Raw genomic sequence first — 23,570 nt, forward strand, 5'->3', positions numbered from 1 at the left:
TAAGTTTTTGTCTTTGTTAACTAAATAAATTGAATTTAAAATTCAACCAATGTTGATAGATCAACGATGCCAAATAATTTATGAAAAATTAAAAAGAAAAAATGAGAATATTATTAAACCAACTTTAACAATATATATCTATATATGAACTATTTTTATTTCATATAATATCATTACTCATATACAATAAAAATAAATATAGCTTTGTCACGGATCTATTAAAAAACTATAGCAAAAATTATTATTATTATTATTTTAATTCAAAACCTAAGGATAAATTTGAAATTTCTAAATACCAAAATATTACACTTTTAGAAAAATAATGCTATACACCAAGTCCCTTATCTTGTAGAAAATTCTCAAGTTGGCCCAAAATTATCCAAGAATGTTTTAGAAACACTTAGGTCATTTTTGTAAAAATAAAAACATTAAATTTATTCAACAAAAGTTGGTGCATAGTTGAATTTAATTCAACAACATATTAGAAAATATGGAATCAATCAAGGGGTGGGTGAATTCTTTTTTCTTTTCTTTAATTAAAATAACTAATAACTTATTTATTTTTAGAGAGACTATAATAATTGAGAGAAAATTATTTATTTTTAGTTTCCAAAATTTAAAAATTATGCAATGTTTAACATTAAAGTTTTGCTATTTTTTTATTTATTATATTATCCTTTAAAAAAGGAGGAAAAAGAAAAAGGAAAAAAAAAAAAAAAAGAGGTGGTAGCTGTAAGCCAACGAAATCCCTTGATTCGCGACGTGCCGTGACTCGGGCGAGTCAAAGCGTGACTCAAATGTTCCTCCCGTGATTGGCGAGGAGAATATTACGTGGCAACGAAACAACCGCCAATCATTATCACGCTACTTTGATTAATAATTACAATTATAATAATTAATTACATTGCTTTGCTTTTAATGATTTTTCCCTTCTCCCATTTTCATTCCTTAATCTCAGCAAAAGAAATCACCATTTTTCCGTAACCTCTTCGTACATTTTCGATCCATTGTTTCAAATCCACAATATTTTTTCTATTTTTCCCTAATAATTAAGGTTGTTTTCTCCCCAATTCTTTACATAATTTAATATTAAATTCCCATCCACGATTCCATACACGGTAGAGAAACTATATTTATCAATTACTTATTTTTTAAATTCAGCTTGAAAGAACAAATGTGTATGATTAATAATTAATGATTTTATTGCCAATTGATATAGCAGAAGAAATGCTATCACTGGACCATCTTTCAAATTTTATAATTCAATAAACCCCATTTCTATCACTTTTGTATTAAACTTTCTATTTTGCCTTTAGTAATTATATGAGTTTTCAACCCCAAAGTTGATATTTTTTTATGTCTAATAGACTAGTAAATTAAAAAATTGAATAAATTTGAAATATATTAAGGCATAGCATTGGTCATCGATTTGTGGTAAATAAGAGAACAATCTAATTTATAGATTACTCGTTAAATAGTATCATTTTAAAGCAAGCATAAAAAAATGTTAATACGAGGATTAATAAATTGAATGTTGGATCATAAATAATTTTATTTAAAAAATTATTTTTAGGAGAGTGGTAAAAAATAGTAAATTTAACTAAATATTTACAACATAGTAAATTGTTTGTTACTAATAAAAGTTATAAAAATCTATTAGTTTAATTTATTTTGTTATTTTAAAAAATATTATGCATTTATTTATAGTTGAAATAAAGAGTATAATTAGTTTGGAATGTGATAGCTATAGTTATGTGGAACAATATATTAAAATTAAAATAGTATATGAATATGAATATTAATATTAATACAAAATTGACTTATACCAAAGTGAGGAGAAAACAAATGGGTACTGATTACGTGACAGATTTTCCTGAAAAATAAAAAGATTACGCGACGGACGGAGACGATGGTCAAACAGTCAACGTTTGCGACGTAACGGAGAGAGAAGGAGGAAAAAATCTGGCACGTGGGAGCCGACGCCCACATGTGTTACGGCAGTACAGTAGTTAAAGGTTAAAACGGAGCGTTAGCGAGGGTAAATTTGGAAATGAAGGTGACCTAACTGAGTTAACGGTGTTGACGTCGGTTGGATTAGTTTTTATAATTTATTGTGATTTTTAAAAAAATATATATTAATTTTGAAGAAAGTCTATAAAAAAAAGCCATTTCGTTGGAAGCTTACTCTGACTCCATTACTGCCTTCTCCATCTTCTTCTTCTTCTTCTTCTTCTTCTTCTCTTTTCAATCTCATCAGTGAACAGTTGTGTCTGCATTTTGACACAAAAGGAATTGGAGTTGAAGAAATGGCAATGGCGGAATCTGGTAAATGGATTCGTTTGATTCTTCTCGTGGTGTTCATGTTGTTCGTCGGAGCAATTGCTAGAGCTCCCAAAGAGATTCCTGAAATTGAGTATGAATCTCCGTCTCTACGATATTCTGTTTTGTTTATTTCAATTCTTATCTCCGTCGGTGATTTCCTCTCCGCCGCTGTTAATTGCTCTGTATTTATTGGATCCGAGTTCTCTGTAGTTCATTTATTATTTTTCCGTCTGTTCTTTCTGATTTCGTATTCATTTTAGCTACATTATGTGAGTAGCCGTCCAATTTTGAAGGCTCTTCAATCTACCGTTTGTGATTTTCTCAATTGTATCGCATTAATGCTGTTTCACTCGGAGTTTTTCTTCGCCTGTTCTTGTTTTCATTTACAACTCTTGTTATTTGTGTTGCTGAATTTGTTTCTTTCTTTAAGAAAATGGCTCGTCCTTGTATCGTACATTTTAACCTACGGAAAATTTCAGTACGTAGACAGAGAGAATGCGAGGGGAGATGAAGTGTTCAATTAGATCTTCCTTTAAACTTTAATTTCTCCGTTCCAAACTAATGATTTCGATCAATTTTGCAGGAATGGAGGAACTGAGAAGCTGCAGAGCTCAAGCAACTCAACGATGGCGGTGAGGTGAATAATTCTTTTGCTCCTCTTTTTTTTTTTTTTTAATGAACAAGTTCTATTCAGTTAGAAGAATAAATGCGGCAGATTCAGTACCTAACCAAACATCTTTCAACGTTATTGCACTTCCCACCTTCTTCTATTCTGAATTGATCTCAGCCGTCTGTTTTTTTGGCCTTTTTTCACCCAAATTCTCCGTTTGTAGATCCAGATCGCTGGATCTGAACCGTTTATTTCGTTAACCCTTTACTTCTTTGGATTCCTCTCTCCTTCTCCTTCAATATCAAATTTGAGGTTCCACCCAGATTTGCAACTTTTTCCCTTTTTCGTTATTTATTTGCTATATTAATAATTGAAGAAAAAGAATAAAAAAAAAAGGTTATGACATTTTCATTTGTGAGATTGTTTGTCAAAATGGACTTTTCCCGCTCGCTCTTAGAAAAAGTTCCTTTTAACGGTTTTCTTGTATGAGCTTCCAGTATCCTTTTTCCACCTTTGTGTATTGCTACTGCACTAAAAAACGCGTTTGTAGTGAACGGGCTGCACCTATCTTTTTGTGTATTTTCTTTAGTTGTATAATAAAAAATTAGATAAAATGATATTCGTTTAAAAGTTTTCTAAAGTTTGTCATATGAAAAAATATAGACTGAATAACCAGTGAGCTGCACAAATATAGATATTGATATAGTTCAAATTGAATGTGAACACTCTAACAGTTCACTCTTTTTTTTTTCATCACAGTAGAAAAAGTATTTATTTTAGAAAACAACTTATTAGATGACAACTGAAGCTTAATAATTAGTCGGAGTACACAGGAAAGATGGATTTATTCCGAAGGCAACAAACAAATTTTCGGATTACACTACTCTCTTTCTACACTTTGTAACTTTGCCACGTTTTGCTTTATGATTCGCTAAAAGCTGGGGTTTCTCCAAATTCCATGTGCCTCTGTCCCGGTCACAATGCATTATTGTCCCTGCCAAAAATCGATATCGTGCCTATCAACTGTCGGTTCTAAAGTATTGTTCGTTTTCTTCTTTTCCGTTAGGGTCATTTCTTTTTATTGCATCTAATACATGGTAATTTCAGGTTGGATGAGGCTAAGGATCTCGGTAATGAGCATGCTGTGGACAACCCAGAAGAGATCGCTGCTATGGTTGACATGTGGGTCCCTTTTCCTCTTCATATAGATTATAAACATGTGAAATAGTACTATATTTAGTCTAGAATTTGAATTATCTGTAGGAAAATTATGTGGGGTGTAGATTAGGCTCATCAGCCCAGAAACAGGTCTTCAGGAATCAAATTTTTAAGGAAATTTGAGTAAACCTGTCCAATCTGACCAAATTTTACAAACCCACCTAAAAAGGATCGCTATTAATATGCACATGGCTACTTTCCTGTCCTTCATCGTCAGATTGTTGGTAGATTGAATCCTGATTCCAAAGTTGAAATCCCCCATTTCATCTTTCGTCTCTCTTACTTAACGATGCTTTAAAATTTTCAACTAGGTGTCCCTGTCCATAGCCCTCTCTTTCATTCAGTTTTTACCGTTTGGTTTTGTTTCGGGAACAGGACAGTCCAATGTGGATCCATTTATTTTCTAGGATCTTGTTATCCAGTCCATGTGCACTTGTAAAACGAGGCAAATGAAGTTTAAGAGTAATTTGGACGAGTTTTTGCAAGTGGCAACTGCCCTTTAGTGGCCCAATACGCGACAATGACCCGAAAAAAAATGCCACCAAACTTTCACCCATCAAACTGAATAGTCTTTCACATATTGACAAATGGGATTTGCCTTTTTTTTTTCATGGCTCCCATCATCCCGTTCTTGTTTTGGTCTAAATTTAAATGTACAAATAAAATTTACCCCACCGACGCTGCAAGCAAGCGTTTCTATTGTTAGGTCTTTCAATAATGTCCCTAATATTATTAGTGTTATAACGTCAATGGTTAACAGTTAAAACAATTAACTTGATCAGGAGTATCCGCAATGCTACTGCGAGGAGGGAGCTCGGTTTCTTCTCTTGTGGAACCGGCAATCCTATTGATGACTGCTGGCGTTGCGACCCCAATTGGCAACAGAATCGCAAACGTCTCGCAGATTGTGGCATTGGCTTTGGCCGAAACGCCATCGGAGGCCGTGACGGTCGATTTTATGTTGTCACTGACTCCGGCGACGACAACCCTGTCAACCCAAAGCCTGGTACTTTGCGACATGCCGTCATCCAGGACGAACCTCTCTGGATTGTGTTCAAAAGAGACATGGTGATTCAGCTGAAACAAGAGCTGATTATGAATAGTTTCAAGACAATTGATGCTCGTGGGACCAATGTTCACATTGCTAATGGTGCTTGCCTCACAATCCAGTTTGTGACCAATGTTATTGTCCATGGTCTAAACATCCATGACTGCAAACCCACTGGAAACGCCATGGTAAGAAGCTCACCCAATCACGTGGGGTGGAGAACAATAGCTGATGGTGATGCCATTTCAATTTTTGGATCAAGTCATATTTGGATCGATCACAATTCACTCTCTAATTGCGCTGATGGCCTCGTTGATGCTGTCATGGGATCCACTGCAATTACCATCTCCAACAATTACTTCACCCACCACAACGAGGTATCTTCATTCATCCTATCTAACCGTAATCTCGAATCGTATTGTTTCTCTTCCATTTTTAAGAGACATTTCATAACATTGTGTGTTAAATGAACAGGTTATGTTATTAGGACATAGTGATTCTTACGTTAGAGATAAACTAATGCAAGTGACCATTGCTTACAATCACTTTGGTGAAGGACTCATCCAAAGAATGCCAAGGTACAATCTTACTATTCATCATTATTGTTCTTTTGTTCATTTCAAGTAAGCACAGTTTTCTTAAATGTCAGCTACAAGCTGCAATGTTTTGATGACAGAACCAAGTATCTATAGATAGATATTGGCTTTAAAACTCTGATCTGCTAAACGACAGTGTTTAGCCATTTATAAGCAAGAGAACAATAATAATATCCCAACCCGTTCCCAGTCATACAAAATTTAATCAATGTTATCAATTATTCCAGGTGTAGACACGGATACTTCCATGTGGTGAACAATGATTATACTCACTGGGAGATGTACGCCATTGGTGGAAGTGCAAATCCAACCATCAATAGTCAGGGTAACAGATATGCTGCTCCAACCAACCCTTTTGCAAAAGAGGTACTAATTACCTCTACTTTAGTCTCTATACTTTTATTATTTGTTTATTTTGATTCATATACTTTCAAAATATTCATTTTGATCGTCGTACTTTGATCTTTGGTTTAATTTAGCGTTGAACTTAAAAAAAAATGACCATTTTGATCTCTAAAAAAGATATAAAAATAAAAAGGACCAAATCAGTTCCTTGAGTGTACTTTCCAAAAGTACGAAAACCAAAACGAATAATTTAAAAGTGCAGGAACCAAAATGAACTAAACTTCACCAAATCTTAAGCTTTTGAGTTCAATTGTAGTTCAACTTAATATCAAACCCATTTATTAAAGGTTAATGTAATGTAACCAATGACTAAATCAAACAACTTGTATAGGTAACAAAGAGAGTTGAGACATCTGAAAGTGAGTGGAAAGGTTGGAATTGGAGATCAGAAGGAGACCTTTTGTTGAACGGAGCCTTTTTCATTCCATCTGGTGCGGGGGCCTCATCAAGTTATGCTAGAGCTTCAAGCTTGGGAGCTAAATCTTCATCCATGGTTGGTACTATAACATCCAATGCCGGTGCGCTTTCCTGCCGAAGAGGCCACGCGTGCTAGCATTCCAATCCTCTCGACCATCACAGAACACCCATTCTCTATTATTCTTCTGTGAATTTTTCAAATATTTACTTACAAAATAGCCTTACCCACCAATCTCCATATATTCTATCAAAATTCATATATCTCCTCCTCCTTCCTTCCTTCCTTCCTACCTACTTTCTTTTATCATATCCAAAAACAAGTGTACATTTTATTATCTTCTCGTCTCTTAACCGAGACGTTTCGTATTTGAACACGTCCCAGTTTGCTGTTTGTTGAGAGTCAGACACTCTGAAATCGCTCGACCTCGGCCTGCTTCGACACGAAAAAACACACCATTTGCCGTTCGGCAAGCAGGTGCGGAAGCGTTGTTCTTGTGTGTTCATTTATTCCCTTCACCACACTTCCCCCTCACTTTTCTTCTTCCTAAATCCATTCCAACTCTCTTTTGCTTCACACCTATCATTATTCTTACTCTCTCTTATGTCTACTCTTCTGTTCTTATAGGATCTGAATGTTTTGAGTGTTTTTTTTCTTTTTCCTTTTCTTCCTTTTTTTTTTCTTTTTCTTTTTACACTATGTTCTGTTTAGTGATACAAGTTATAGTATGTTTGTCAAACATTGAATTATCAAAGCAAAAGTTTGCTAAAGATGATAGCAAATATTGTTCATATGCCTTTCTTCATCTTAATTTCACCTTCTTTTTTCTCTTTTTTCTCTTTTTTCTCTTTTTAATTATTCTTGGATGTAGAGTTGTAATATAGGGGTTGAGAAGTGATGTGAAATAAATTCATTTGGTTGAGTTTTAAAAACTCCTATTTTCTTTTCACATATAATCATAAATATAAAAGACTTATTGATAGACAAATTAAATAGGTTAGGCCCTCTCATTAAATTTGAAAAAAAAAAATAGAAGAAAAAAATGTGGCCCCGTTTTAATGACAATTTTGTAGTGCTTTTCTATTTGTAAACATAATGTTCAACTTCTGCTCTTTTTTTTCTACTTTAAAAACATTTTCGTCATCTTAATTTAATATTTGGAACCAAATAACTATGTAAGGAATAAAACTGTTTACAACAAACTTACTTTGTACAAACAAAATGTTTACAAAAGGAAAAGGCTATCATCTTAGCTTTTATTTGGATTCAAACTTTCGGAATCAATAATTGTTTAATATTATCGATAGATGTGTAGAGTTAAACTTTTATGTATTATTGTCAATCTTTAATAATCCAGGTTTCACATCTAAAAAAGGGTAAAGATGAAAATGAATTTAGGAAGTAAAGTGATCTGAACTCAACCTAAAACAAAAAGAAAGCAAACCAATTAAATTTATGGAGTGATATTACTTTTTACAATTAATAGGAAATAGCTTTTAAAACTTTTTGGGAGTGATTATTGAATTCTTTAGATACTCAATAAGATTATGTTGTTTTTATTATTGCAATCACTTTCATTTAGATTGTTGAGTGGCAGTTGATGATTCTTGCATGTGCCAACCCACATGCTACCAAGTCATCATCATTTCCCCTTTTTCCCTCTCCCTTTATGGCCTTCACCTATCAATAAAGTTTGGGAATTTGTTGCCCTTTTCAATTTTAAAGTGATGGGGGAAAAAACAGTTAAATTTCCTTTAACACAACTTAGACAACAACAGCTGTTCATTTTTTTACAATAACTTCATTTCTATTTTGGTTCTTTAGAATCATTTTAGAGGAATAATATGTTCAAAGTTACTGTTAATTTTAAATATTAACATAAGTAAAAGAAAAAGAAAAAGGAAGAGCATAGAATAAATTAATATGGATTTTATATAAACATTGAGACTTTTTGTTTTCTATTATAGGTTATATAGTTTGTTTTCTCAATTAGGAAATTGAAATGATTTCTTGAGCGATCAAATTGGAATTCAAAGTCAATACCAAATTAAGTAGGTATGCAAGAAAAAATTCATAGAAAGAAAATAAACCCATGCCCTATGTTATAAGGCATCAAACATTTGACTATATTTTAAGAAGTATGATATGAATTTCAAAAGTAAGTAATCATTTTCATGACATTTAAAAACCGTTGAACTTTCGTTGACATAAACCAACATGGTAAGACTCATAAATTGCAATACGTAATACCTTATCCATTGAACAAACTTGCAAGATAAACAACAAAATAATCACTTTTCTTTTCAATCACGTCGAATAGAAAATCGACAACATCAACTTGTGAAGTTGAAGAATTGAAAGGTTTTTGAGCCAAAATGATCTAATACCTCAACCAATTAAGCTAATGCTCAAGTTGTCGACAAATTTCAGCAGCATCTTCCTTTTTATCCTCATTTCAAATAAATGCTAAAGGAGAAAGAGAACAAACGATGACAATTTAATAACTAATACTTTGATGAGAATCTATTTCCTGTTAAATGAGATATGATGGAGCAAATATTTGAAGAGAGTATTCCAAAGTGTAATAATTCATTCCAAGAACTAAATTCAGTTGAAGACTATTCTACTACACATGGTAGGCTTTGCCTTATGCTCCACTTTACAACTGATAAGAGAGATTGTTGAAAGGGAACCATAGAATCAATCAAAGAAAGCAACTACCCACCACCTTACATTCTGTTTCCACACACATACACATGGCTTCCAACCCCTCTCTCTTTCATTCCTAAATACAGGTAGGAATTGGATAGAAACTTTAAGATTTGGGGAAAAAGCACAATGTGTAGTTGTCAGTTCGACCATATGACACGTGAATAATTTAAACCTCTATGGATATGTTTTTGTAAGCAATCTGAAAACAAAAATTTTAAAACAAGGAATTCAACAAAAATATGGTTCTATGCTTTCATATTTCATAAATTAAGAACCAAACTGAAATTAAGGTAAAATATAAGACCCTAAAACGAAATACTAAAGATATAATTTAATCTAAACAATTCTAATATATAGATCAAACAATTAGATTTTAATAAGATGGACATGACAACTTTAAATCAAACAATTAGTTAACAGCACGGCTGCAAAAAGCTTGTAAATAGTTTGTTATGGCAGGACAAGATAGAGAGAACCTTTAGTCTTGGATCGGGCTTGTGTAATTAGCTTCAGCAAAGTGAGATTTCACCAGCGCAAGAGCACGATAGCGATGAGATATCTTGTTCTTTTCTTCCTTGCACATTTCAGCATACCTACAAAATAAATGAAGTAAAATCATCGGAAATATGTTTCAGACCTTTTTTTTATAACTTGATCGTATTTGTTGTAATATGATGCTACAGTGAGAGGAAAGAATGATTAAAGCTTACGTTTGGTCAAAGCCATCAGGTTGAAAAATTGGATCCCAACCAAAATCATTAGGGCCTCTCGGAAGAACAATTTTTCCCTAATAAAGCAAGTAATGAGGACAATTTTTTAGCAAAACATAGAATGAAACGCAGAGAACTTGTTTTCATATAGTGTTATTTTAGGAACGACAAAATTTTGTGAGATCAATAATGAGAGAATCTATAGCATCATTGTCCAAGCATTGATATTCCAATACAAGTGATTAATCTATAGTTTCCTGTGTTGGACAAAAGAATTATAGTTCGCTCCATTGTTTGTCACTACAACTTCTTGACTGCCATTACACCCTTGCAATGGCTTGGCGCAACCACTTAATTTAAAATGATGTCAATCATCTGAATAGCTTCTTTTTCTCCTTCTAGTCTTGAATTACCAACTTCTCCTTCATTGGAATCCATCTGTTCCTCATTTACAAAAATAATTGCTCTGCATCAACAACCAAAAACTGCAACTATCTGTTCTTATACTACTTAGACTTGTATCATTGTATGTATTGTCCCTACAACCAGAATTTACACCGAACTCCCCCATTAGAACCTTTAGAAGCATTAACCTCACTAAGTTGTGCACTTTTTGAATGGCCGGCAGATCGTTTCATACAAAAAACTGGCATTTCTAGCCTTCACAGTTGCACTTTGAAATTAGTATTTCCTTCCATTTTCCTTAACCATGTTTCTCCCAAACCAGCTTAAGCACACCTCGACTAATCTCACTAGATAACCCACCCAACCCAACAACATTAGTGTGTCAAGGAAACTTATAATAAATTAATTCCTAGATAGGTAACCACTATGAATTGAACTCATGACCTCTTGATTAGTTATTGAGACTATCTCTTTTTTTTTTTTACCACTAAGCCAACCCATGATGAATATGTTTGTGAGTGATTTTGAATTGTTAAAGTTAATTTTACCATATTCAAAATCATCCAAAAACATGTTTTGAATCATTCAAAACTAATTTTAATTAAAGGCATGTTTTGGAGTGATTTGAACATGGAAAATGTGATTTTGACAAAATCATTCCCAAACATGTCCTAAGAAATCTTCTACAAATAACTAGAGCAATGGTGAGGCCTATCAACTCATCTTAAGAATCCAACAATTTGAGTGGTCTGACGTCTTCTTTTATTTAAGACTGATCATCCTTCCCCCTTGCCTTTGGAGCTAGGGCAACAAGCATGCGTGAACCATTTCACGGAGGATCCAAATAGCCCAAAGTCTCGATAGTTAGATCTCAGCCTTCCAGTTGAAAAACAACGTTGATGGGAATTGTCACTTTCCATGAATTTCCCATTTCTCACTCAACGATGGAACTTCACTTATTTCTTTTTTTAAGGATTGACGAATCAAGTGAGATTTTTGTTCCACTCCCAACCTTTCCCTTTCTTTTCCTTGCCACAGTGATTCAATTCCTAGTAGTATCAAATGATACAAGCCGGATCCAAGATGAAGAAGGAAGATCCCCTTCCCCAAAGAAATGATATTTTTGCGGATACAACACATACAAAATTAACCAAATTTACCTGATGTAGAGGCAATCAAGAAAGCCGCATAAGTAAATATATAACCTACAGAAAAGTGGGCTAATCCAACTAATCTTGCTTGCACAATGGAAAGAGCCACTGGTTTATCTCTCCATCGAATCAAATTAGCCAAAGGTGTACGTTCGTGAGCCCATGCTAAAGTTTCAATCAAACCAACCTACAATCTCAACTTCTAAACATCTTAGTAGAAAAAAATATGTATTTAGGATATTTTATTTGAATATATGTTGGGATTATTTTTAGGTAGAATGATATGTATTTAGGGTATTTTATTTGAAATATTTTGGGATTATTTTTAGGTAGGATATGGACTCACTATAAAAGTAAACTGTATTGTAGGTGATTTTTTTTTTTTTTTTTGTTTCAATAAGAAACAATTTCATTAATGGTATGAAATTACAAAAGAAGGGGAAGATCCCAGTGAGGGAAATGTGGAGGAGATATCAGATATTTTTTTCGTCTATGGGAGAGAAGAGCACTGAGCCTCTTGAATGGGGATATGTAATTTGCACTTTCTATTGGCCATTTCCAATAGAGTATTTCCTTTGAATTTCTGGTGCTATCAGTTTGACATACAAAAGGGTATATACTAGGTCCCCATCTAATAGGATGTGCTTTCCAGCAAAAGAAAGAAGTGATCTGAAGTAAATCAAAGATTAAATTTATAATAAAAATAACCATACTTCAAATGGAATTGGTTCGTATTTAGATGATTGGAGAAAACATTGCTTAGGAATTTTCTTCTTCTGCTTTTTTTTTTCTTCATATGTATAGCTCAGCATATTGTTAAGTAGAAAACTGTATTGTTTCGTACCGGAGTTTTTCCCACAAATGTGATCGGTTCAGATTCAGGCCCAAGAGAAAATGAAAAGATGCATGAAGCATATGCTGACTTGTCCTCGTATGCCATCAACAAATTGTTCAGACCTGAAAAATAGGGATGTAAGCAACACTTAGTTGCAATGACCAGCATAAATCACTGCCACTATATGTGTGTGTGTGTGTAGAGAAAAAGAAGAAGAAGAAGAAGGTAAAGTGAAAGCTAGTATGATGACGAGTACAACCTTCGTGGCCGATCTTCTCCAAGAACCATTTGCTGCTCATTTAAAGCCACCAGATGATTAAAAAAATAAGATACATATCTTCTGCAAATTCAACTGAGATTCATGCGGAAACAAACTTGGATAGATCTCAATGAGTTTTGTTAAAATAAAAATGGAGAAAACAATCAAAGAAAATTTTGTATAAAAGCAGAAAATGCTATTTCAGTAATTAAGGAAACCAAATTCTACACCTCCTTCAAGAATGTGTCATACTTAAAAGGCTATTTTCTCACTTGAAAATATATGATCCTTTAATTGAGTTCTTCGACAACTTTTATATATATATATATATATATATAAATCAATGACTACATGGATTATGGTTCAACTAACACGTAAGTAACAAACAAAACTTCACCTCAGAAGGGACATTGATAATGTAGCAACTTACATGTATGGCCCTGAAATGGAGACAAATAACCATGTTAATCATCTAAACATATACCCCTTGGGATGAGAGGAAGAAATTGAATACCAGGGAGACCCTTCAAAGCATTGAAGCAGAGGCATGTATCTTCCACCAGAACCGGCCCATTAACCTTTCAATTACCAAACCCGGCAACTTCAAATCAGTCAACTCCTCTCTTTGTTTTGATTCATATGAAATGACAAAAATGTAGAAGAAACTGCACCTTGATAGCAGCCAACCGAGCCTTCTCTTTCGATATATCTTCTGGTTCGCCTTGCAACTCCGGCACTGTCGATAAGAATTTAATGAAATATGCAAAAGATCGAAAAATTAGGATTAAGTGAAAGCGTGAGAGAGTTTACAGTCAAGCTTGAGAGAACGAAAAGGAATGGAGTTGCCCAATATTGCTCGAACTTCCTCAAGCTTCTTGACGTTCCCGGTCACAAACGTCACCGGCTGAGGAAGCACCAATCCAATTCTTGTCGCCATTATGGATTCGGATTCCTCAGAATTCCAATCAGGAGATCAGATCGAACTCCAAAAACAAATAACTCAGTTCACCTCAAGGCGCCAATTCTTAAACCCTAATTTGGGACGAGGGGTTTTTCGACCAATGTTTTAATAGTTCGAGCGGTTACGGCAGTTTCTTTCAAACCTTCTCTAACTTCTCTTTTTAATAAATTCCCTTACCTAATTATATGATACATGAACCATAATTCTGATATAATATGTATATGTTCGTGACTTAAATAGCTAATTTTTATTTTAAATGAAAACGTTAGATTAATATATGAAGATGGAGAATCGAATCTCTAACTTTGAAGTTGATAGTATAAATATTATATTAATTGAATATGTCTTTTTCAACTTGTTTTCTATTTCTTAATAAATATTGTAACAACAAAATTTTTACATCCAATTCGACTCAAAGTCATTTGCATACGATTTTATCCATTATCTACCTCGCTAAATTATATAATCTATGTTTACTTTTACAAAGTACGAGTAGTTTTTTGACTTGGGTTCGAATGATTATATGTTCATGTAAATGGTACTTTGCACTCTTATTTTTCATTATTGCTAACAAAACGACGTATTTTTACTTGTGGTTTAAATCCCCACCATATTCCCTAAGGAGTGTTTGATTTTGAAATAAGTAATTTAGACGACAAAAATAAAAAAACTTGATAACTACTTATAATAGCCGTGTGACTGGAGACACTAAAAGCCCAAAACTCTACGCAATAAACGAGGCCCAATTGTGTTTAACTATTGGGCCGAGCATTTTGGCCCGTATCTTTTTCCCTCCCTGATTGTTCTTTCTAGCTCTAAACATTTTTTTATATATATTATAAGTTCACCATATATGACGATAATTTGATAGTAATGTGACATTAATCTACATTTAATTTGTTATTTTTATAATTTAAAAAATGTGAGTGACGTTAATTCTATTATCGTAATTATTTTTGTTACTTTTCTAAACTCCTTTTTTTCTTTCTTTCTTTTCCTGTCTATAGTTTAATAATAAATATATATAGTTATTTTTTAATTAACCCATTCACATTGGTTAATTTTTAAACGGTGAGTTTGTAAAAATAATAAATACAAATTAGGATAACAAAGCTTATATCGCTTACATTTTCAAAATTGCAAAAGTAAATTGTCGTTTGACTACCGTCATATTTGTCAAATTTGCAATATAAATAAAAAAAAATGTTATGAATTGATGTTTTTTTTTTTTTTTATCCAATACAATTTTCCAATTTAAATTATATCTCAGTTATGGTCAAATTCTTTACATATTTATGATTAACAAAAAGTGTTCATCTACGTGTCAATTCTCAATCCTCAAAATAAATGTTTTACGGATTCAAAGTATAATTTTATTTGTCAAAACATTACCTACGTATTAGGAGATCGAACAACATTCTCATTAGTTATGTTCAACACGTGTATCTCTATTGCATACACTCGTACTATAAATAGGGAAAAAATATATATATTTTTTTTTAGAATAATGAAAAGTATAAAAAGGAAACAAAAAATAACAAGTTAAATAGTAAAGGTAACATCGTGTTTTGTTTAAATCATGTATTTTGAGTGTGTGAATGTGTAGCAGGTTCACGAGCCAATGTATTTTTATATCATATTGGAGTGAATAGAAATCTAACTAGAAGTCATCACGTTGTAGTTGAATATCAATTTTGAGTATCTTGAAACATATCAACAACTTCAACCTTTACACAAAATTGAAAAAATGTTCGTTTCGAATCGGTTTGTTTTCTTTTCTTTTTAACAAATCAAATTAAAATTGTGTATATTAATTTTTATAAAGACCAATTATTATTGTATATTAAAGACAAGATTATGTGATTGCTTTTTTTTTTTTTGTTTATTCAAATTTGAATATCACGTGAAGTGGCCTAAAATTGAGGGACACACTGTCCTTTTTGTTGAAGACTTAGGGCAAAAGTCACAGTGCCAATCAACCAAACACCTTTTTTTAAAAAAAATCATAATATCAACAATAATTCTAATAGAATAATTATTTTAAATAGTAAAATTGTCATATATCAACTACTCATTTGACTAGTTTTTATGTATTTTAAAATATCTATAAAATAAATTTAAAAAATTACAACAATTAATGAAATTTTGTAATATTTTCACAAATGTTTGTGTTTATGTTTAATAAGATGAAGAAAATTTGCCCTTTTTAAATTGATTTCATGGACGTGGGTTGAATGATTTTATTCCTTACTTACAATTTGGTATTCCACGTGAGTTGGATATATGATTACATTTTGCTTGTGAATGTGATCAACTAATGGGGACTCATCTGAAATTATATTTTCTAATTAAACAATATTATTTACATGCCATCTTTTAATATATTAATATTAATAATATATATATAGATAGATAGTGAAAAAAAATAAGAAAAACTATATCACATCATAAAAAAAGTTTTAAAAAAAATGATTTAATGAGTAAGACAAGTAATTAGATATATTATATTGTAAAAGAACGGTTTATTTTAAAATTTGTTATTTTTACAATTTATTAAATGTGGTGACATGAGCTCTATTATCATTTTTTTTTTTGCTGTTTTTTCAAACACTTAAAATATTAACCAAACTAAAAAATATATGTTGTTCGTTGTTATACTCAACTTTTATATTTTATCAAAATCTTACACTTTTCTTCGTTGATGTTAAAAACCCAAAACTTTTATTGGATAACTATTTGAACTGTGTGTTGTAATCCATACAACAAAATATGAAAAGTAGAGATAGAGAAAAAGGTTGAGTTCATTGGTAAATGTAAAAAAATTGTATAGTTAATAGATTACTGTATAAGTTTAGTATTTAAATCGACTTGTTTGCACCAACTTAAAAAAGTTTAATGGTCAAACGACCTTTGAAACTTTGTCTAACAGGTCGGGTTAAAAAGTCTTCGTGTTGACTTGTTTTTTTGGCTGAGGGGGTAAAAATGGAAATGACTGATTAACTTGTAGGACAATTCAAGAATCTAATCAACATTAATGTGACCTAGTGTTTATAAACTATGTGAGGTATGAATTGCACGAATTTCAACCGTCTGATCATTTTTGCTCATTAAATCGAAGGCTTGTTGGTGACTCTCATAATTAATACATTTATTTAAATAACACAATTCTAGGGAAATGGCAATGTAAAAAATGTTTATTATTAATAATGTGTAATTAATTGTTTAATTTAAAGATTCTCTTTGTAGAACTAAAGCTAGAAGTGTGTCAGTTTATTTTTAAATCTCATTTACCTAAGTCTTTGTATTTATTTCATTTGAGTACTTATGTATATATTATATATATTCTCATTTTGCCTCTCCACGTCATTTTCTTTCATCTCAAGACATCGTATTTAATAAAAGTTTTAAAATATACACAACTTTTGATTAAATAATTTATAGTTACTAGTGAGCCATAGTCACTTTTTAAAACTGCAGTGACCATCACAAGTGTAGTGAAAATATGAGAAGATTTTTTTTTTTTTTTGAAAATACAGTTATTTTAATTATTGTCTTGTTAATTAAAGTTAGGGTTATTTTTAAATATAACAAAATAATCATAGTCTAAGATAAGACGGTGAAAGTTAGTAGATATACGACTTTTAAGACTTATAGTAGCTTCATTGAACTAAAAAAAATGACGAAGATATCTATCTTGTGCTAACCTATTTGCTCTTACCCTTCCAAATGTCCATCTAACTTAATTACACATATTTGCTAGTTTTGGGGATGAAAGCTAAATACACTAAATAAGATTTAGTTTTAATCAATTATAGTCTATTTAAATTATTTTTTTTATAGAAATCTATTAAATAACCACAAAATTTTAAAAATAAACATAATATGTGAAACTATTTTAAAATGATGAATTTTAAAAAAATAGTATTATTTACTTTTCATATCAAAATTTTAATCAAGTCCAAAATAGACAATCATAAATTTAATTAAATTATAAATTATTAATTTTTTGATATATTTTTAGGATTGATACTTCGTGTGGTGTGAACATAACTGTAGTGTATCTGGTGTTACTATACATATAGTTCCTACGTTTAATACATCTCTTATGCATATAATTAATTATAAAATGTACGCACAAAACAACATCAATTGAATTTAAGAGAAAGTTAAGAACACAATATATTTCTATATAAAAAATTATTATACAATTTATTGTTTCCAATTTATGTTTCTACTTTTCTTGAGAAATATAATCTGTGAAAAATAGTTTCCCTCTATTATTTTTCAATTTTATTTGATTCTAATTATATTATGCCTTCAAATCAATACTTTTATTTTGATTTCTTTATTGAATTTAAATTTTAGTTTATATTTAGCTATATTTATTTTACGTTTTATATTTATATGATTTTAAAATTTTAATTAATTTTATATTTGAATTTATATACTATTTTTATATTCCAAATTTAAACTGTGAATATAATTTTTAAAATTTTAAATTTCAATTTCGCATTATGCATATTTATATGTTATTTTACATTTAAATAAGGTAGTTTTTGTATTTTTTAATTGTTATATACTTTTTTCCATTGTTGCTCGTGGATTTTTATTATATTTTGGATCCAATCACTCAAAATTAAATTTTTTTTATCTAAATTGATTAAATAAATGGATTAAAAAAATGATATTTTTAGAAATAGTAAAATAAATTAAAATATTAGCAAAATATTGGATTTTATGTATACGAGGGGTAGAATTTGTAAAATTTGCTGTTTTTTTAAATTTCCCCATAAAACTATTTAAACTCCTTAAAGGTAAATGTTTTATTTATTTTATAATTTTACCTGTTTTTTCAAATAAAAATATGGATATATTTTTAGGATTTATAGGAATGTTAATAATTTTTTTTCTTTTTATGGGACAAAAAAAAGAGAAAAGAACTAATTTTCAAATTATCAACGGTTCATGAACACTCTGCCCTCCAGAGCTTATAATTTTGATGCATGGAGCAAGACCAAGGAAGCAAATAAGAAGCAACAATGGAGGCCATTCTTATTCAAAACTCAACCTTTCTTCAACTTCAAATGATAAACACACAACCCATTCTGGTTTTTTTGCTCTCTCTCTGTTCATCACTTTCCTCTGTTTTCGTGCCATATTTTCCATTATTCAATTCTTCCCCTCTCTTCCCTAGAGAGAAAAAAGCCCAAAAACAAGCATCCAAAGCGCGGCGTGGGTAGTGGGTTGGATTTTGATAATCTCAAAACAATGCTCCACAATTCTCTATTTTATTGGCTTCAATTTGATTCCCTTCCTTGATGAATCGCCATTGCTAGTAGTTCTTCGAGAGAAACGGAAAGAGGCTGCAATATCAATGATACGAACCCGAGAAGAAGGGTTTGGAAATTGATGCAAATGTCGTCGATGCCTTATTCGAGACAATATTTCTCCATCTCATTCTTCTTCTTCTTCTTCTCATTTTTCTCTGTTCTTCATTGTGTTTCTTATGTCTATGCTTCTAATGGCGAAGCCGCTATGTTATTTTCATGGCTTCGAAGTTCTGGTAGTGGTTCTCATTTCTCCGATTGGAATGCTCTTGACGCTAGTCCATGTAACTGGACCTCCATTTCTTGCTCCCCTCATGGGTTTGTTACTGACATTAGTATTCAGTTTGTTCCTCTTCGGCTTCCTCTGCCTTCGAATCTCTCTTCGTTTCGGTTTCTTCAGAAGCTTGTTGTCTCCGGTGCTAATGTTACCGGAAAAATCCCCGACGACATCGGGAACTGTACGGAACTTGTAGTTCTTGACTTGAGCTTCAATAATCTCGTGGGGTCTATTCCCGGAAGTATTGGGAATCTCCGGAAGTTAGAGGACTTGATTTTGAATGGAAACCAGTTGACGGGGAGTATTCCGGCGGAGTTGGGGTTTTGTTCTAGCCTAAAGAATCTCTTCATTTTTGATAATTTACTATCTGGGTTTTTGCCGCCGGACATTGGAAAATTGGAAAATCTCGAAGTTCTTCGAGCGGGAGGTAACAAAGAAATCACGGGAGAAATCCCACCGGAGTTTGGAAACTGCAGTAAACTGGCATTGTTAGGATTGGCCGATACTCGGATTTCCGGCCGGTTACCGTCGTCTCTGGGAAAGCTTAAGAACCTTCGGACATTGTCGATTTACACAACTTTGCTCTCCGGTGAAATTCCATCTGATTTAGGTAACTGTTCCGAGCTTGTTGATTTGTATCTTTATGAAAATCGTCTCTCAGGTTCGATTCCACCACAGATAGGAGACCTTAAAAAACTTGAACAATTGTTCTTATGGCAGAACAATCTAATTGGGGCAATCCCAAAGGAGATTGGTAACTGTAGCAGTTTAAGAAGAATTGATTTCTCTTTGAATTATCTGTCTGGGACTTTACCTTTAACGTTAGGGAAACTTTCAAAGCTAGAAGAGTTTATGATTAGTGATAACAATGTCTCTGGTTCAATTCCTTCTAGTCTTTCAGATGCCAAGAATTTATTGCAGTTGCAATTTGATAACAATCAGATTTCTGGGTTGATTCCACCAGAGCTTGGAACCTTATCAAAGCTTACTGTGTTGTTGGCATGGCAGAACCAACTTGAAGGAAGCATTCCTGAAAGTTTAGAAGGGTGTAGTAGTCTTGAAGCTATTGATTTGTCTCACAACTCACTTACTGGTGTTATTCCTTCTGGATTGTTTCAGCTTCGTAATCTTTCAAAACTTCTGTTGATTTCCAATGATATATCTGGTCCAATCCCTCCCGAAATCGGTAACGGCAGCTCACTTGTGCGGTTGCGGCTTGGAAACAACCGGATAACAGGTGGGATTCCTAGAACAATTGGCAGGTTGAGTAGTTTAGACTTTCTTGATCTCTCTGGGAATCGTATTTCTGGTCCATTGCCTGATGAGATTGGGAATTGCAAAGAGTTGCAGATGATAGATTTGAGCTATAATGCTTTAGAAGGTCCTTTGCCTAACTCATTGGCTTCTTTGTCTGAGCTTCAGGTCTTCGACGTTTCATCTAACCGATTTTTAGGGGAGCTTCCGGGGAGCTTTGGGAGTCTTGTTTCGTTAAATAAGCTTGTTTTGAGAGCAAACTTGTTATCGGGATCAATACCACCATCACTTGGTCTATGTTCAGGTTTGCAACGACTCGATCTTAGTAACAACCATTTTACTGGCAATATTCCAGTGGAGCTTGGACAGCTTGATGGTCTTGAAATTGCTCTCAACCTCAGCAACAATGAGCTTTATGGACCAATCCCACCTCAAATGTCTGCACTTACTAAGCTTTCGGTACTTGATCTTTCCCGAAACAACCTCGAGGGTGACTTGAAACCACTTGCAGGGCTGAGTAATCTGGTCTCTCTCAACATCTCTTACAATAATTTCAGTGGTTATCTTCCTGACAACAAGCTTTTCAGGCAGCTATCACCAACGGACCTGACTGGCAACGAAAGGCTATGTTCTTCGATCAGGGACTCATGTTTTTCTATGGATGGATCAGGACTAACAAGGAATGGAAACAATGTGAGATTATCACATAAGCTTAAGCTAGCAATTGCCTTGCTTGTTGCTTTAACATTTGTCATGATGATCATGGGGATTATTGCTGTGGTTAGAGCAAGAAGAAACATAATTGATGATGATGATTCAGAGTTAGGGGACAAATGGCCTTGGCAATTCACACCATTCCAGAAACTAAATTTCTCTGTGGACCAAGTGTTAAGAAGCCTCATTGATTCAAATGTGATTGGAAAAGGATGCTCTGGGGTTGTCTATCGTGCTGATATCGGTAATGGCGAGACCATTGCAGTAAAGAAACTTTGGCCAACAATATCAGCTGCTGCTGATGGGTATACTGATGAAAAACCGAGGGTTCGCGATTCCTTCTCGACGGAGGTGAAAACTTTAGGCTTGATTCGTCATAAGAACATTGTTAGATTCTTGGGTTGTTGTTGGAATAAAAACACAAGGTTGCTCATGTATGATTACATGCCCAATGGGAGTTTGGGAAGCCTTCTTCATGAAAGGGGAGGGAAAAATGATGCATTGGATTGGGGACTTAGGTACAAAATTTTGCTTGGTGCAGCACAGGGGCTTGCTTACTTGCACCATGACTGTGTCCCTGCTATTGTTCATAGGGACATCAAGGCCAATAACATTCTGGTTGGCCTAGATTTTGAGCCTTACATTGCTGATTTCGGCCTCGCCAAGCTTGTCGATGAAGGCAATTTTGGTCGGTCCTCCAACACTGTCGCTGGTTCTTATGGCTACATTGCTCCCGGTAAGTGCTCTCTTGAATTATCGTTTTCATTTCATATCAACTAATTTATTTATCTGGTCTGTTAAAGAAACCAAGAACTAACCGTGTATAACTACATCCACAATTAGAAAGAGAGAGCAATTTATTATTAGGGATAAATATCAAATACTACAAATTACAGAGCTACTAATAAGGTTTGAGAGTTTATAAATAACACCTCTCTAAATCTTGTGCTTGGTTATTCAAAATGCAAATATCAGATTCATGACATTTCAACACAATTTTACTTTATAAAACTTTCCATCTATATGTCAAAACCTTGAAGTGTCGCAATCAAGTATAATTTAGCATAAAGCTAAATTTATTATTTTCCCCCTTAACTGAATCCTTTACTACTGGCTTTCTCCGTTGTAGTGACAAACAACATTCGTTTTTCAACCTGATAGTAAGAGACATCATTCTTTCTTTTCCTTTTCAGAATACGGATACATGATGAAGATCACAGAAAAGAGCGATGTTTACAGCTTTGGCGTAGTAGTATTAGAAGTCTTAACAGGGAAGCAACCAATTGATCCAACAATACCAGGAGGGCTACATGTGGTTGATTGGGTGAGACAAAAGAAAGGAGTGGGGGTTCTAGACTCAGCTCTTCTGTCTAGGCCAGAGTCAGAGATAGAGGAAATGATGCAAGTTTTAGGCATAGCATTGCTGTGTGTGAACTTCTCCCCGGACGAGCGCCCGAATATGAAAGATGTCGCTGCCATGCTCAAAGAAATAAAGCAAGAAACCGACTCGAAGATTGACGTGTTCGTTGAAGGAGGGTGCGATGGTCAAGAAAATAAGAGGCCAAGGGGGGTGTTGGCAATGGCAACAGCTTCATCTTCTGCTAATAAACTGGGAATAGAAAGTGTTTGTGTTAAAAGTGATGGTTTCAGCCTCACTTCTTCCTCACTGCTTCACCCATCTTCCTCTACTGCCAAAATGGGAGCCAAATGAATTAAAGAATTGTATAATATAACAATACAGGGGAGAGAGTATGGTGATTTCCATTTCTTTAGCTGTGTTTCTATGTTTTTTTTTCTTAATCCTTCCCAATTTTTTCTATGTAAAGAGAGATGGCAAAATGTAATTTTAACTGACATTATTGTTTCAGCTTCTTCACTTAGATCTTTTTTAAAAAAGTAAAATCTTGATCTTGGTAATAGATAGAACATAATCATGATTACGTCCACTATGCTTACTTGGAAAGAGTAAAAATATGATTTCATTTCAGTTCTCAAAATTTTCATTAGTCTATCTTGAAGATTTAATTTTTTAAAAAAATTAAACTACCGCTGGAAAGTTCAACCTTCTAAGTTGTAATCTGACCATCGAAATAACTGGAATTTCAAATATTCATATATATGATTTAAGAACTTATCAGATGTTTCTAATAGGCCATCACATTTTCTATCCTGTGTACATTTTTTTAATAGTTCACACACCTATTATATTAAAAATCTAAGATCAAAATTAATTGCACGTGATAATTCAATTTCAACTCTAATTGCTCTCCGTTCATTTTAGATACCTTTTTAATACATCAATGTTATTATAGTAAAGGTAACTCTTTGAATGATCTATCAGACATTTAATT

The 23,570-nt window shown here is 32.9% G+C and overlaps 3 protein-coding genes across 5 annotated transcripts; 2 read left to right on the top strand and 1 right to left on the bottom strand.

The window, feature by feature from the left end:
- The first annotated feature begins 2,172 nt into the window (after positions 1-2,172).
- On the top strand, positions 2,173-7,425 carry LOC101218188 (probable pectate lyase 8). Its single transcript, XM_004133967.3, has 7 exons — positions 2,173-2,413; positions 2,906-2,959; positions 4,040-4,114; positions 4,933-5,575; positions 5,673-5,776; positions 6,022-6,160; positions 6,531-7,425. Exons 1-7 carry the CDS (start codon positions 2,307-2,309, stop codon positions 6,750-6,752), a joined length of 1,344 nt encoding a protein of 447 aa, XP_004134015.1. The 5' UTR covers positions 2,173-2,306; the 3' UTR covers positions 6,753-7,425.
- A 1,746-nt stretch (positions 7,426-9,171) lies between these two features.
- On the bottom strand, positions 9,172-13,773 carry LOC101218429 (inosine triphosphate pyrophosphatase). 3 transcript variants are annotated; one of them, XM_011652587.2, is made up of 9 exons: positions 13,497-13,773; positions 13,358-13,422; positions 13,201-13,264; positions 13,117-13,126; positions 12,687-12,718; positions 12,437-12,549; positions 10,037-10,113; positions 9,803-9,919; positions 9,172-9,399 (listed from the first exon to the last, which is right to left on the bottom strand). In XM_011652587.2, the coding sequence occupies exons 1-8, from the start codon at positions 13,621-13,623 to the stop codon at positions 9,805-9,807; spliced, it is 603 nt and encodes a 200-aa protein (XP_011650889.1). In that variant the 5' UTR covers positions 13,624-13,773; the 3' UTR covers positions 9,172-9,399; positions 9,803-9,804. The 3 variants fall into 3 exon arrangements, with proteins under 3 accessions (XP_011650889.1, XP_004134016.1, XP_011650888.1); XM_004133968.3 differs by having other exon boundaries at positions 9,172-9,525; positions 13,497-13,772; XM_011652586.2 differs by lacking the exon at positions 9,172-9,399 and having other exon boundaries at positions 9,554-9,919; positions 13,497-13,771.
- Positions 13,774-18,652: 4,879 nt separating this feature from the next.
- LOC101206423 (receptor-like protein kinase 2) lies at positions 18,653-23,150 on the top strand. The gene is made up of 2 exons (XM_004134337.3): positions 18,653-21,955; positions 22,413-23,150. The coding sequence occupies exons 1-2, from the start codon at positions 19,057-19,059 to the stop codon at positions 22,928-22,930; spliced, it is 3,417 nt and encodes a 1,138-aa protein (XP_004134385.2). The 5' UTR covers positions 18,653-19,056; the 3' UTR covers positions 22,931-23,150.
- The last annotated feature ends 420 nt before the right edge of the window (positions 23,151-23,570 follow it).

This window comes from Cucumis sativus, chromosome 3 (assembly GCF_000004075.3).
Source record: "Cucumis sativus cultivar 9930 chromosome 3, Cucumber_9930_V3, whole genome shotgun sequence".
Taxonomy (NCBI): Eukaryota; Viridiplantae; Streptophyta; class Magnoliopsida; order Cucurbitales; family Cucurbitaceae; genus Cucumis; species Cucumis sativus.